Source organism: Dasypus novemcinctus, chromosome 5 (genome assembly GCF_030445035.2).
Source record: "Dasypus novemcinctus isolate mDasNov1 chromosome 5, mDasNov1.1.hap2, whole genome shotgun sequence".
NCBI lineage: Eukaryota > Metazoa > Chordata > Mammalia > Cingulata > Dasypodidae > Dasypus > Dasypus novemcinctus.
The window spans coordinates 93,353,031-93,369,803 of record NC_080677.1 but is presented as its reverse complement, the minus strand read 5'-3'; the positions used below and the strand labels follow the sequence as shown (position 1 = coordinate 93,369,803).

Here is a 16,773-nt window from a genome sequence, read left to right as displayed (position 1 = left end):
GAAAGATCTACATAATACTAGCTGGATACAAGCTTAAGGAATGAAACACATCAGAGTTTAAATTCCAGCCACAACACATTAAAATATCAAAACTCCCAGGTTTCAACAAAAGGTCACAAAACATACAAAGAAAGAAGTGATGGCCTAGGCAAAGGAGAAGATTAAAGCATCAGAATCCATCAGTGACAAGGACCAGATCTGGGACATACCAGATAAAGACTTTAAAACAATGATCCTAAATATGTTCAAAGAACTAAAGGAAAACATGGACAAAAAACTAAAGGATATTAGGTAAACAACAGATGAACACAAAGAAAATATCAATAGAGAAATGGATGTTATATGTAAAGGAACCAAACAGAGCTGACGACCACAGCATCAGAAATTAAAAATTTCCTAGAGTAGTTCAGCAGCAGTTCGGAACTAGCAGAAGAAAGAATCTAAGAACTTGAAGACAACTGAAATCCATTCAGTCTCAGAAGCAGAAACAAGAGAGAATGAAGAGGGAAGAGGACTTGACCCAGTGGTTAGGGCGTCTGTCTACCACCCTGCGAGGCATGGTACTCCTTGCACACATCAACATTGTACATGGGGAAACGGACTTTGGCCCAGTGGTTAGGGCGTCCGTCTACCATATGGGAGGTCCGCGGTTCAAACCCCGGGCCTCCTTGACCCGTGTGGAGCTGGCCATGCGCAGTGCTGATGCGCGCAAGGAGTGCCGCGCCACGCAAGGGTGTCCCCCGCGTGGGGGAGCCCCATGCGCAAGGAGTGCGCCCATGAGGAAAGCCGCCCAGCGTGAAAAGAAAGTGCAGCCTGCCCAAGAATGGCGCCGCCCACACTTCCCGTGCCGCTGACGACAACAGAAGCGGACAAAGAAACAAGACGCAGCAAATAGACACCAAGAACAGACAACCAGGGGAGGGGGGGAAATTAAATAAATAAATAAATCTTTAAAAAAAAAAAAAACATTGCACATGGGCCAGCTCCATATGGGTTAAAACCCCGGACCTCCTTGACCCGTGTGGAGCTGGCCCATGTGCAGTGTTGATGTGCGCAAGGAGTACCGTGCCTCGCAGGGGTGTCCCCTGTGTAGGGGAGCTCCATGCACAAAGAGCGCGCCCTGTAAGGAGAGCCGCCCAGCGCAAAAGAAAGTGCAGCCTGTCCAGGAACGGCGCCGCACACACGGAGAGCTGACGCAGCAAGACGCGACGAAAAGAGACACAATTCCCATGCTGCTAACAACAACAGAAGCAGACAAAAGAAGAACACGCAGCAAACAGACACAGAGAACAGACAACTGGGGCGGGAAGGGGGGAGGGCAGAGAAACAAATAAAAAAAAAGAGAGAGAGAATGAAGAAAAGTGAGAAGAGTCTGAGGAACTTGTGGGATACCATCAAGTGCCCTAACATACACCTGTGGAAGTTCTAGAAGGAGAAGAAAGAGGCAGAGGGAATATTCAAAGAAATAATAGCTGAAAACTTCCCAAATTTAACAAAAGACTTGAATATACATATCCAAGACACTCAACCAATTCCTAACAGGATAAACCCAAATAGACTACAACACAGTACATTATAATCAAACTGTCAAATACAAAAGATAAAGAGTTCTGAAAGCCACACAAGATAAGCAACATTTCAAGTACAAGGGAGCCTCAAAATAAGATTAAGTGCCAATTTTTCATTAGAAATCATGGAGGCAAGAAGGCAATGGGATAAGAAATTAAAATGGTAACAGCAAAAAAATGCTACTAACAATTCTATATCTGGGAAAACTGCCTTTCAAAAATGAGGGAGAGGTAAGAGGATGTGGCTCAAGTGATAGGGCCTACACCTACCATATGGGAGGACCCAGGTTTGATCCCTGGGGCCTCCTGGTGAGAAAAAGAAGAAGAGAAAGCTTGCCTGTGCAGAGAGCCAAGTGCTCCTGCAGTGAGCCGAGTGCCCGCACAGTGAGCCAGTGCCCATGTAGTGAGCCAAGTGCCCGTGCAGCAAAGCTGTGTGCCCGCGCAGTGAACCAGTGCCCACGCAAGTGAGTCACACAGCAAGATGACGCAACAAAAGAGAGACGAGGGGGAGAGTCAAGGTGAAGCGCAGCAGAGACCAGAAACTGAGGTGGCACAATTGACAGGGAACCTCTCTCCACATCAGAGGTCCCCAGAATTGAATCCCGGTGAATCCTAGAGGAGAAATATGAGAAGACAAAAAAGAAAGAAATAGAAACAGAAGATCACACAGGAAATTGTCACTGACAGCAAAAACAGCAGGCGAGGGAGCGAGAGGGAAAGGAAAAATCAATTAAAAAAATAACAAGGCAATAACAATTAAATGCAAGATATAATCCTGGATAGATCTAGCAAGGGAGGAGAAAAGTTTCAAGAGGACATTATTAGGACATAAGAAAAGAACAGAAGATAGACTATAAGCTTTATATTAATGTTGAATTTATTGAACTTGGTAACTTCACTTAAAGCAATTACATAAGTGAATACTCTTGTTGTTAGGAAATATATATGACAGTGTTAAGTGTTCAAGGAACATGATTTATACAACCTATACTCAAGTGTTCAGAAAATGGATTGACAGATAGATAGACAGACAAATACACAGACACACAGCAAATGTGGTAAAAATGTTAAAATTGGTGGATTTGGGTATGAGGGTTTGAAAGGGGAAGGTGTTTTAGTTTGCTAGGCTACTGAAAGCTGATATGGTAAAATGGGTTGACTTTTAACAGTGGTCATTTATTAGCAAACAGTTTTGAGGCTGAGAAAAATGTCCAAATCAAGGCATCATCAAGGCAATGCTTTCTTCACAAAGACTTGCTGCCAGCAACCCTCTGTCCTCTGCCACATTGCAAGGCACATGGCGGCATCTGCTGATCTCTCCCTTCTTTTCCGGGTTTCATCCCTTTGACCTTTTTGCTTCTGTGGCTTTCTCTCTCTTTGTCTGAATTTCATTCTCCTATGTAATAGGATCAAGACCCATCCTGATGAGGTGGGTCATACCTTAACAAAGTAGCCTCATCATAAGATCCTACTTACAATGGGTCCATACCCACAAGAATGGATTAACTTGAAGAACATGCTTTTCTGGGGTATATAGTTTCAAACCACCACAAACAGGCAGTACTGGAGTTCTCCGTATGGAGTTTGTGTTATATTTGTAACTATCCCATAAATTTGAAAGTATTTCAGGATAAAAAGTGTTTTTTTTTTTTAAGTACACTGAATCAATATAAGGAACAAAATAAATGTACAATGCACCTTGATGCTTATCACCTAGATAGACAGCTGTAAATGCAGACTGAGTTATTCTATGGAGGAAGTAAAAAAGATCTAACCTAACTTTTAAATTTCTTCCTCTTAATCCCTAATGTCTCAAAAGTGATGCCCTCTCTTCCACGAACCAAACCTCTTCCCCCACTTTGGATCAAGAATCTCTTCTTTGTTTTCCATGGCATTGTATGTTCCTCTCAGAGAATTAACACACATCACTTTGAATTCTTCAGAATACAAAGACTTTGACTTTTTTAATCATAATATCTATAAAACCTTGCATAAGGCCAAATGCATAAGTATTTAGGAAATGTTTACTGAGTAGACTAAGAGACTGATTTTAGGACATCATATTCTTCCTTCTTTTATGAGTGGAGAAAGTACAGGCCTACATACATATACCCATTCATTCTTTGCTGCCTTTCAATGATATAGTAATATCTGTGCTAAGTTAGATACTAAAGATACTGCAATAAAGAAATGGATGCTTAAAATTTACAAAGTAATTTGATAAGAGTTGCTAAAGGAGAAATACTAAGGACCCACAAAGATGGAAAAGAAATATTATACAAAGTATCAGAGATGGCTTTCTAGGAGGTAACATTTGAATTGGGTTGAATAAACCCAAGTCAAATGAGGCATGAACAAACACCATAGAGAGGGTGACAGTACTAGACAAAGTGGAATGAGAAAACATGCCATGTTCAAGAAATGGTAAGTGGCTTCAGGTGGATATATGGGAGGTGAATTGTGACAGAAGTCAATGTTGGCAAGACAAGTTTGCAATAGCTTTATATTGCGTTATAGTATCTGGGCTTTATCTTTAAATGGAAGAGGGACCAATGAAACCTCTTAAGAAAAGGAGGAGTATGATCAGATATAGACAGACACAAGGTTCTGCAATCAGCATGGAAGAAAACAGACTAGTCCTGTGAGATTTGAGAAACTTCCTAGCCTCAGGTTGGGAACACTGACCTAAATGACAGTTAGCTAAATCAAATGGGAGAGAAAGTGAAATGCAACAGGACAAGCATTCTCTTTCCCTGGCATATATATATTCCCTACTTCTCTGATAAATGTTGCCAGTCCTCTGGGAAAATAAACAACATTTTCCTCTGAAGTCTAATCTTTAAATACCAATATTCTCACTGTCTTATAATCATAATAACTTAGTAAGAGTAAGCAAATGATGCTAACGGAAAGAATTTCCATACCTGAGACGCTTTGCCTGTTGGAATCCGAGTCCCCATTACTGGAGTTAGAGCTGTTGGAGGAGTTGTTGTCAACCCCTCCCAGAAGGGGGCGCAAGTGGCTCACTGAGACTTGTTCAATGAATGATGTTCCATACTTGCGAAAATACCACCATTCAAATATCTAGAATGAAAAATAATAAGCATCCTTATGGTCTCTGTTACCATTTATGACTCTTTTAAACATGGCTCATAAAGTATGTCACATTTTCTAATATCTACCTTAAGTACTTAATAGAACAATTTTATTCCAAAAATTTTTTTAGTTTATTCCAAAAATTAAAGATTATAATCAAACATAACATGAATTACATTTTAAATTCTAAATATTTTCTTCACTTAATATTGGTTTTCAAAAACTAATCTAGGCATTTTCGGGACTTGGAGTCATCCTGAATGATACTGCATGGATAGTTGCAGGACATTTTATATCCTGTCATAACCCACTGAATGGACTAGGAGAGAGTATAAACTACAATGCAAATTATAATCCATGCTGTGTAGCAGTGCTCCGAAATGTAGTCATCAAATGCAATGAATGTACCACACTAATGAAAGAAGTTGCTGAAGTGGGAAGTTGCTAAAGTGGGAAAGGGGGGGGGCAGTGTGGGGAATGGGGCATATGGGAATCTCCCATATTTTTTAATGTAATGTTTTGTGTGATCTATGTATCCTCTAAAAAGAAATTATATATATATATTAAAAATAATCTAGGGAAGTGGATGTGTTTCAAGCAGTTGGATACCCATTTACCACAAAGAAGGTCCCAGGTTCAGTTCCTGATACCCTCTAAGAAGAAGAGCACACAACAAACAGACACAGAGAGCAGATAGCAAGCACAAACAAGAGGGGGTGGGGCAGAAAGAAAGAAATGAAATTTTAAAAATATAATAATCTATACATACAAACAGAAAAAAAGGGGAGTACTGCTAAGATCTGCTCATTATCATTTTCCTACAAAGTTACATTAATAGTCAAACAACAAAGTCTTCATACCTGAAAGACAACTCCCAAGATGTGCATAAAAATATATGGCTTATGAAATGTTCTAATTCTTGGAGTTTTACATTCTGATAAAACCTATACCTATATAAATTGTTTAAGAGTGAAATCTCATTGTGCTTTTATGAACACCTCTTTAAAGAAATGCTAGTTTTATAGAAAAAGTGAAAGGCATCCCATATTATGTATGGATAGCACCCAGTTGCTAAGAGACTCATCAATGTCTTACCTGCTAAGAAGTGATTTATAAACACAAGTATCTCTTGTATGCCATTAAAGTTTCTAGTTCACAAGTTTACCAACTGTTATACCACTTATGGATTCCAAAAGAGAAAATAAATAACTTTCATTAATAACAGAAGTAATGGTGCTCAAATGACTAGGTGGAAATCAAGACTCCAAATAAGCAAGCCCCCCAACCCTTCTTACCTATATCTCCCTGCCCCTTTTTGTCACCATTATTTAAAGTTGTTCTCTCTCACATTCTTTCCTCTCTTCTGTCTGATGAGAAATGTGTCCCTTAGGCAGCCAGAAATCATTCCATGGAAGAAATTTAAGAATCAACTATATCCCAGAGTGTCACAGGATGGCTATACTATGGTGTCATAATATAATACAGAATATGGAATTAACATAAAATTACTTATCTTTATCATTGCTTATTTCATAAAAACAAGATTATACTGTCTATTCTGGAATGGACTTTGGGCTATTATTTAAAACTGATGTTTTCTCTTTTACTCTTCCAAAGACTTCTTTTTAAAAAGGCAGAAAGAATATCTATGAATGACCTTAAGAACTATCATTGAAATTTAAATGTGTCCAATCTAATAATAGGACAATTAACTTTCATTCCAGGGATTACTCTTCTGATTATATGAATTTTCACATGGTACAACATTCGAATACAGGCAACCTCATTTTATCATGCTTTGCTTCACTGCACTTTGCAGATATTGCATTTTTCATAAATTGAAGGTTTGTGGCAATCCTGCATTGACCAAGTCTATTGGAGCCATTTTTCCAATAGCATGTGCTCACTTCATGTCTGTGTCACATTTTAAATAAGGTGTAAGAACACGGCTTTTTTAGACATAATGTATTACCCACTTAACAGAGTACAGTATAGTGCAAACTTAACTTTTATATGCACTTGAAAACAAAAAATTCATGTCACTCGCTTTATTGTGATATTCTCTTTGTTTTAATAGTCTGGAACTGAACCCACAATATCTCCAAGGTACACGTGCACTTTTGCTGGGCAGACTGGGGGTAATATAACGAGAAAGCCAAGAAGGGACAGAACTAGTGTATAACATTTGGAATGCTATGAACAAAGGATCTTGGCTTGAAGAAAAAAATCAAGAAGAGTAAATTTACAGACAATGGATCCAAAATGGAGTTTGCAATCCCAGGTGAATTATTTAATCTACTTGAATATCAGTTTCTTCAATTATAAAGTAGAAATCATTTGTCCTCAAGGGTTCTCACTTAATTTTCACAACCCCAGGTAAAACACCAAGTTCAGTGCCTGCTGCACAGTTGGTAGTCAAAAGTAATAGCAAGGTTACATTTATTATGCTAATGATATACATACCTCCCAAGGAGAGTACACCTCATATACCACCATGTTCTGACTCTATAATTCAAACTAGTATAGTATCTTGTCTCCTACTAGGATGTTGGCTGAAAGCCATAGAAAATACTTGTGAAAGAGGGTACTTCCCACCATACAGTCCTGGACACTCAACAAAGCCTTCAAGAGATTTATAGCTTTGCCTTTATTGAAAGAGAAGATAGGCTCCAAAGGACATCAGTCACAGAACTGGCAAAGGCTTTCAATCACTTGTGAGGAAGAGCCTCAATTGCCCGAGGTCTTTGCTCTGCTTTCTATATCGTGCTGCTAGGGGACCAGCCATTGCTCCAAATTCATTCTTTGAATCACACCATACTAAGAGCTCCACACCAGGCATAAGCAGAGTCACAAGGCAGAGGTTTGGCCTCTGGAATGACATCCCATTGTATTACATTACATTACAGAAAACTTGGGGTTCTTCAGAATCCTCAGTTCCTCTAAAAATGTCAGCACTAAAAGGGATCTTAAAGGACCCTCTATTTACAGATAAGCAATAAGGACTACCTCTATTTACAGATGAGCAATAAGGACTACCCATCAAGGTTACAGTGACCTGACCAAAGTCACAAAGCTAATAATTGCTAAGTATGCAGCCACAGCTCCCTGCCACTGATCTTACCAGGGTTCTATGACAAGAGGTCTTTTTATAACTCTCTTGCTTCATGTGAACAAACAGAAAGATACAGACCTATCATTTTCCTTTTCAAATCTTCACTTTCAAATGTCCTCTGACCCCACTGTCCCTCTGTGCTTCCTTATCAAAACTAATCCAGAAGTAGTCTATCAAATGGTCCCAGAATAATTAACCCTAAAGTGCAATGACTCATATTAAATGGACATTTGCATTCTAACAGGAGATAGTCCTTTAACCCAGTATGTCCAATGCAGGAATAATATGCTTCAGCAAAAACTGGGTTGTTCATGCAGCTGTTCGGAGTGAAATGGAGGGTTTTTTCCAAGCTTGTCATATCACACAAAAGTAGATGGCTTCTTTCCCAATTCTTTCCTTATTTATATATATATATTTTTAAAGATTTTATTTATTTATTTCTCTCCCCTACCCGCCCCTCCCCAGTTGTCTGTTCTGTCTCTTTGCTGCGTCTTCTTTGTATGCTTCTGTTGTTGTCAGTGGCACAGGAATCTGTGTCTCTTTTTGTTGCGTCATCTTGTTGTGTCAGCTCTCCGTGTGTGCGGCACCATTCCTGGGCAGGCTGCACTTTCTTTTGCACTGGGCGGCTCTCCTTACGGGGCGCACTCCTTGTGCGTGGGGCTCCCCTATGCGGGGACAACCCTGCATGGCACAGCCTGGTCACGGCACTCCTTGCGCGCATCAGCACTGTGCATGGGCCAGCTCCACATGGGTCAAGGAGGCCCAGGGTTTGAACCGTGAACCTCCAAAGTGGTTGACTGAGGCCCTAACCACTGGGCCAAGTCCGCCGCCCCTTTCCTTATTTATATAAGTGTCCTGTACACAGCAGGGGCTCCAATACTTATTGAAGAAAAAGGAAGTAAGGAAGGGATTGGAAGCCTTCTCAAACTTTAAATCAAGTCTTCTAGTAACAATCTGTCCCTTGCCCTAATCCTGAAATATGTCAGATTTTGAACAGCACACCTCACAGTATTTTTAAAGGGTTACACAGATCCAAATGGGCAGATGGTGTCATTTAATGCGCTCATATTCAGTGTCACTTTGAATTCTTCTCCCTGGTGCTTAACCTACAATGTAACCTGCAAAGCTCATAAACAAATTTAGACTTTAAAATTAGTTCTTGGATATGCTAATAGCTGAGTGGGCTTGCCACAGTGGAACAAATCAGTCTTTAGCACAACAAATAACCAAAAAATTAAAATATAAAATTACACATTCCATAGCCTTAAAACTTAATCTCTGTAGTGCTTTTTTCCTATTCATACCCCACTCCAAGAGTTATATAGATTAAGAGGAGAATTAAAATGCATCAAATCGGTTTGGCATTAAAGACGTCAAAAAATCCTAATAATGCTTCATGATAGCCCAGTTGCACACCTTAGTTGGCTCTCTTAAATTCTGGGGCTGAGTCTTCTAATGTGTAAAATACTGAGTTACCCCTCAGTAAATGCTGGATGGATGATTAGAAGGGTAGATAGATATTAATGGCTGGACTGGCTTATTTTATGGGATATAATCTAAAGAAAAGCAGGATCAATGTCTATTTCTTTGTTAAAAAAAACAAAAACAAAAAAAAAGAGAGAGGCCCACACAAACTGTGGAAGGAGAATCAATCCAGGCCAGAGGGAGAGACAGGATTATTTATACTCAAAAGAGTGTAAATAATCAGAATCCTCAGTTCTTGAGTGTAAATAATCAAGGGGCATGATTACAAATAGTCCAGGGGGCACACCTACCTTTAAAAGGTAGGCTACAGGGAAACGGACTTTGGCCCAGTGGTTAGGGCGTCCGTCTACCACATGGGAGGTCCGCGGTTCAAACCCCGGGCCTCCCTGACCCGTGTGGAGCTGGCCATGCGCAGTGCTGATGCGCGCAAGGAGTGCCGTGCCACGCAAGGGTGTCCCCCGCGTGGGGGAGCCCCACGCGCAAGGAGTGCGCCCGTGAGGAAAGCCGCCCAGCGTGAAAAGAAAGAGCAGCCTGCCCAGGAATGGCGCCACCCACACTTCCCGTGCCGCTGACGACAACAGAAGCGGACAAAGAAACAAGACGCAGCAAATACACACAGAAAACAGACAACCAGGGGAGGGGGGGGGAATTAAATAAATAAATAAATCTTTAAAAAAAAAAAAAGGTAGGCTACCACTTCTTGTTCTAAGACAGGAAGAAAGGGGAAGATGAAAGAATGAAGAGAGGCATTCTGTTTTAAATAGTAGGGTAAAATATGAGCTGTTTCACATGTAAGAAGGAAACAAAGGGATAAACTGGGTGACACTGATCTCTATGACGGTGCAGAAGAGGTTTATTGGCTGAGAATAAGGGAAGTGGGGATGGAATTGAGAATGTGAGGATTTAGGAAGTGGTGTGACCTATACCTTGAAGGGGAGAAAGGTCATAAATTATATTCAGGGCCCAGATCATATTTAAAACAAAGACCATTTGTCAAGGATCCAGTTACAAAGGTTCATTTATAGCTATGTGACAGAGGCAGAGAGGATGATCCAAGAGGGCTGGGAACTGGAGGTAGAGATCCAGATTTGCTGCTGGACTGAAGTACACACTTGTTTCATCATTCCCTGTAGTGAGAGAACAAAATCTGGTAAAGGGACCATAAGCAAGATCTTTCCATCTCTGTCTAACAGATCTAAAATCTGAATCTTTCCTGAAGATTTCATATCTAATAAGACATTCCCTTATTCTTAAATTGCATGTTCTCATATAAAATACTTTCATGTATCAGGGATTTCCCCATACCTTATTTCACTAAAAAAAGAGCCTTGAGATTCTCTCATAGCTGCACCTCAATAGTTCCATGCCAATTTCCTTTAAACCCATGGGAAGTATCAAGATGTTGAAGCCAGAAATTGGCAGCCTTCTTTCTAAGGGTTAAAGAAGAATATGATGTTTGTATCAGGGGATAGATACAGTGATGGTAGAGATTGAAGAAAAAATATGAAACTCTCCTGCAGTCTACTCCCAGATGGAAACATGGCCAAATTGACACCTGTTCTAAGTCACCAAAAATACATCTGATGGTAAACAGATTTTTTTTTTTTTTTTTGGCAACAGGGGATATTTTGGACTTAAAAATAAACTAGATAAACCAGATAAACCAAGGCCATTGAATTATAACATCTGCATCCTTTTTAGTTTCCTTTTTGAGTTCTCAAGTACATCCTTTTCACCATACCCAATACTCCATTCAAAGTCCCTCCCAATTCCTCATGGGAAACATAACTGTGTTTTCACTCTTGGCTTCTACATATTTTTGTTTAGGAATATTGAACAGTTTACAGGTTAGGTCTTGGCTTCTGCTTCCTCTGTCTCAATCAACTCTTCCTCAGCCACCTGTTCCCTAAACAGTTGTCTATTTTAAGAACTGGCATCCATGCCTTTCCACTCCATTCCCTGGCCATCTGCTGTCAAAGCTTTAAGAAAAGGAGAGAAGAGAGAGGTAAGACTTTCTACAAGATAAACAGCCGATGATGCATATCCACCTCAATGTCTATATGTTCACATAATGAAATTTTCTGTTTTAGCATTAACTACTGTGGCCTGGAAGGAAGATCACTCTCTTGCTATGAAGTTATGAAGACCACTGAGAAATGGGAGAAAATGACCTGTCCAAGCATCCCAAGCCCTGACAGCAGCTGTACCCTCTAAGGCCCCTCCCCTAGGGATGCTGAGTTGGTTGGTATGGGGTTGTGCCCAGAATCTATAATTTTATACAAGTTCCTCAGATAATTCTAATCATTCAACTAATGCATTCACTTGATCTGTTCATTCAACAGATATTTCTTAAGTGTTTACTCTGGCATGATAAGTACAGATATGGTCCCTGCCTTTGCAAAACTTACATTCTAGAAAAGAAGACAACATTAAATTATTACACAAATAATATTATAAATTGTGGTAGGTATTGTTCCATAGTTCTAGACTGGTCAAATCTGGCGTAATACATGACCAATTGGAAAAAGAAAAACAAAATATCTCAGAGATGGTTGTTTGTACCCCTCCTTCCTTCCCCACCCCCCTTCCTACATCCGTCTTTCCAACCCCAGCTCTTCAACTGCATGACTTATGGTCACATATAGACTGAAAAACCAAACAGTTAAGTTTTGCCCCTTTATTCACCATTATCTTGTTTACCCTCTTCACTTTGGCCTGCCTAGTCATTAATCTGATCTACTCAAATGCTCATGTCCACAGTCAGACCTGACAGACATTTATCTACTACTCCCTTTGACTAGCACTTGATGCTCCTGTAAAAAATCATTTTCATGATGAACCCAAGAAGCTAAAATCTGGTAAAGCTAAATGAACCTAAATTTCCTCCCACTGTCTGTAGGCCCCTAAGCCATCAGGCCCCCACAGCATCTCTCGCTCTTTATTCTAGAGCCAGAATATAAGTTACTTCATAATCAACACAACCCAACATTTATATGCTGCTTCCCACACCCAATAGAGCTCGTCTAACCAAGTTTCCCTGACTCTTTTCTTTACTTTTACTTCTAGGAATACCATCATTTGGGAGATTCCTTATGCTTATCAATTCAAGTGCTACCTCAAGAGCAGGTCAAGTCCTTTAGATGGATGGAAAAGAGCTGAAAGGAACAATAACAACCTTTCCGCCTCACTCCCTTATTTTTGAATAGGAGGGGACAGAAACCATGGCCAAGATCTGAATTCAAATTCCACTATTTATCTGCTGTATTACCTCAGTCAAATTATTTAAACTTTGTATGTCTGTTTATGCTCAGAAGCATAAAGGGGCTGGCTATATCTACCACATAGAATTTCAATGAGAATTATATGAAATAATATATGTGACATGCTTAATATTTGTAGCAGTTTGATATAATTGATGAATTCCAAAAAGAAATATTGGATTATGCTTGTGATCTGATCTGTACCTGAGCATGACTGAGTTATGATTAGGGCATTGCATCCCTACCCCTTTGTGGGTGGGGACTCACAATTAAAAGGCATGGCAAAGAACAGAGTGGGGGCCTTTTAGGTTGGAGATTTGATTTTGTACTTTGATGCTGAAGACCTAAACTGGAGCCCTGGTCAGCAGGCAGAGGAAAGAGAAGCCAGCCCGAGGAAGGAAGGAACCTTGAAGCCAGAGTAAAGCAAGCCCCAGGAACATAGGAACCCAGGAAGCCTGAACCCTCACAGACACTGGCAGCCATCTTGCTTCAAATAGACTTTGGTGAGAGAAGTAACTTATGCTTTAGGGCCTGGTACCTGTAAGCTCCTACCCCAAATAAATACTCTTTATAAAAACCAACCAATTTTTGGTATTTTGTACCAGCACACCTTTGGCTCACTAATACAATATAGTATAAAATTGATTGGGAACTCAGTAAATGGACCTTTTGTTACAACTGATTCCAACTCAATCGTCTCTTCTACCTCTTTCTCAAAACATACTTCTTTTATACCCAATCCATGGACTAACTGTTTTATTCACTATTCTAATTTCCTCTTTTTTGTTCTTTTCACTTTTAAAAATTAAGCCCTAGGTGCCTTTTCTTTACCTGATATATATATATATATGTAAAACGTAGGTGTAGGAATGTCTACATACATGTAAATGTGGATATAGGATCTATGCTAGAGCAGATAAAAGACCAAATTCGCAGATTTGAGCTGTGATGACAGGTGTAGTTCCTGTGGCTGGAACTGGACTGGGAAGGGAAGGCTTGTGCCAAACTGGCAGAGAGACAGCTTGAAGTTAATCAAGGGACAGGGCTGCCTGGATGAATGTGGGCCCAGGAACCAAAAGGGAACAGCAAAAGGTAGGCGGTATGACAAACTCATTGCTAAGCATTCAACTTGTAAAATTAAGATCTGTCATACCTAATAAAATATACACTGATTAGCCTTCATTTATTGTTAAGCACATTAGTAGAAAAGACCAGAATTTGTCAAATGAATTTTATTTTTATGTATATTTGTTCAGTTAAATGACTTTCTTCACAGGTGAAAATGCAATTTTTTTTAACCTCTCATCTCCTGTGACATCAAATAGCATGACAATTTCAGTCTCCAGCATAAGAATCCTGAGGTCCCCAAATAACTAAATTCCTGAGGGGCAGCCCTATACTTAGAATGTTCACAGTGTGGTTCTCAGAGTATTGCTCAGGGGACAGCAGTTAAGTAATTGCCTCTCTGGTGCCAAGAAGAAAAACCCCTAAGCAGTTATATCCACACAGCTATTTTGCAAGGCACCTGATCCTTACCTCAATGCTGCCTCTTCCTGTCAGAAAAGAATAGGGATTGAATAGAAACCTCCTGGGCTAGGAAAGCTAAATCCCCAAAGGCTAGACAATACCAAAGTTAATAATTTTAACAGCAGGAGCCTAAAGCTATCAAGAGATATCCCCACACTGTAGTTTCTTCATCCTCAGAATAGATCAAGCATTTTTGAGAAAAGTCTCTCAAAATCTGCTTATATCAGGGTTTTCCTCAAAGTTTTTTTTTATCATTCAGGAACATCCGCTTCCTATGAACGCTGCAACGCAAACACCAGGAAACAGTACAGCGATCATGAGGTTTCATCAACTGCACTGGTCATGCAGGCAGAAAGCCTTGTCATCCTAGATCTGCAAAAGTAGTCATGATCTAGGGAAATGCCTTCATTTGAAGCGCAAGAGAAACAAGCTGGGAAAACAGCTGTGGGTCTAGCTCACCAGAGTGAAACAAAATTACCTACATTGTGGCAATTAATTTATAGCCTTTTGAACTCACACCAAGATACTGCTGGAATAAAGTCCAGACTTACCATTTACTAGAAAAAGAGCCAAGAATGTAACCGGAGAGGCAGTGGGTTTAATCCTGGCTCTGCCACTATTAGTTATTCTATATGACCTATGGTAGGTGGCTTACTTGCCCTATTTTACCTCAGCTTACTTATAAGTAAAATAGAAACATTAGCAATTATTTTATGAGCAATTCTCTAAAGTGTCCTTATTTTTCTCATATTTCCACAGAACAGTTAAGACTTCAGAGACATACATGGGTCTGCAGAGCAGCATTTAGGAGACAATACAATACAAATTACCACAAGCACCTCATTTCAACCCTTTCAAGGATGAACTTTAATGTACTTCCCCTCACCTTGGCTTGGTCTTTCCAGCCAGAATGGGACTCTTTGGATTTCCTCCTACATAACTATATATGTAGGTTCCTGCTTCTGTTCTTTCATATTCCTGGTCTAATAATATGAACCCCAAAAATCTCACTGCTTGAGTTCAGCAGCCCACATAAAATTAATCTGCATATACTCTCCCTGATTGATAAAAAGATCCTCTCCATTTATGAAATATTGATAAAAGAAATCAAAGAAGATCTAAGTAAATGAAAGGACATTCCACGTTCATGGATTGGAAGACTACATATTGTTAAAATGTCAATTCTACCCAAAGCCATTTACAGATTCAGTGCATTCTCAATCAAAATGCCAACAGCCCTCTCTGCAGAAGTGGAAAAGACAATCACCAAATTTATATGGAGGGAGAAAAGGCCCCAAATAGCCAAAGCCATGTTGAAAACAGGAAAGAAGTTGGAGGACTCACACTTCCCAATTTTAAAACAAAGAAAGCTACAGGGATCAAAACAGCTTGATACTGGCACAGGGACAGACATAAAGACCAAATGGAATTGAACTCAGAGTTCAGAAAAAAAACCCCAACATCTATGAACAATTGATTTTTTTTTTCAGGAGGTACCAAAGATGGAATCCAGGATCTAGTCCATGGGAAGCAGGCATCCAATCACTAAGCTACATCAGCTGGCCAACTGATTTTTGACAAGGGTGTCAAGTCCACTCAGTGGGGAAAGAATAGTCTTTTCAACAAATGATGCTGGGAAAACTGGATATCCATATGCAAAGGAATGGAGATGGACCCTTACTTCACATCACACATAAACATGAACTAAAATTGAATCCAAAGACTTAAATATAAGAAACAGAACTACAAAACACCTAAGAAGAAGACATCTTCAGGACTTTGTGTTAAACAATGCTTTCTTAGACTTTACACCAAAAACAAACAAGCTGCAAAAGACAAAATAGATAAATTTTACTCGATCAAAATAAAAAACTTCTGTGCATCAAAGGACTTCATCATGAAAGTAAAATCTACATAATGGGAGAAAATATTTAGAAATTATATATCCTATAAGGGCTTAAATATCCAGAAGATATACAGAACTCCTCCAACTCAACAACAAAAAGACAAATACCCAATTACAAAGTGGGCAAAAGACTTGAATAGACATTCCTCCAAAGAATACAAATGGCAATAAGAAAATGAAAAGATGCTCACTATCATTAGTCATTAAAGAAATGCTAATCAAAACGACGATGAGATACCATTTTTTAAAAAAACCAGAAAGTTACAAGTTTTGGAGAGAATACAGAGGAATAGGAACGCTCATTCATTGCTGGTGGGAATGTAAAATGGTGCAGCCACTGTGGAAAACAGTTTGATGGTTCCTCAGAAATTTATATATAGAAATACCATATGACCCAGCAATCACACTTCCAGGTATATATCCTAAAGAATTGAAAGCAGAGACTCAAACAGGTATTTTTACACCAATGATCCTAGTAATAGTATATACAATTGTCATAAGATGGAAGCAATTCAAGTGTCCATCAACAGGTGAATGGACAAATAAAATGTGAAATTTATGTACCATGGAGTATTAGTCTGTCATAAAAAAGAAGTTCTGATGCATGTGGTGACATGGATGAACCTTGAAGACATCAAGTGGAGTGAAACAGGCCAGAAACAAAAGGACAAATATTGTATAATCTCACTAAGATGAAATTATTAGAATAAGCAAATTCATAGAGTCAGAAACTAGAATACAAGTCACCTGGGGTTAGGGTGGAGGTAGGCAAGAGGGAGTTAATAAATTGGTTCAGAATTTGTTTGGGGTGATGGAACA

General features: G+C 39.5%; 1 protein-coding gene across 8 annotated transcripts in view; it reads right to left on the bottom strand.

The window, feature by feature from the left end:
* ST7 (suppression of tumorigenicity 7) overlaps positions 1 to 16,773 on the bottom strand; it is a 318,541-nt gene that overhangs the window by 149,900 nt on the left and 151,868 nt on the right. For all 8 annotated transcript variants that reach the window (XM_058297257.2, XM_058297256.2, XM_058297255.2 and 5 more), the window contains exon 3: positions 4,493 to 4,652. In XM_058297257.2, the coding sequence (XP_058153240.1) occupies positions 4,493 to 4,652 (160 nt within the window). The remainder of the gene's footprint in view (positions 1 to 4,492; positions 4,653 to 16,773) is intronic.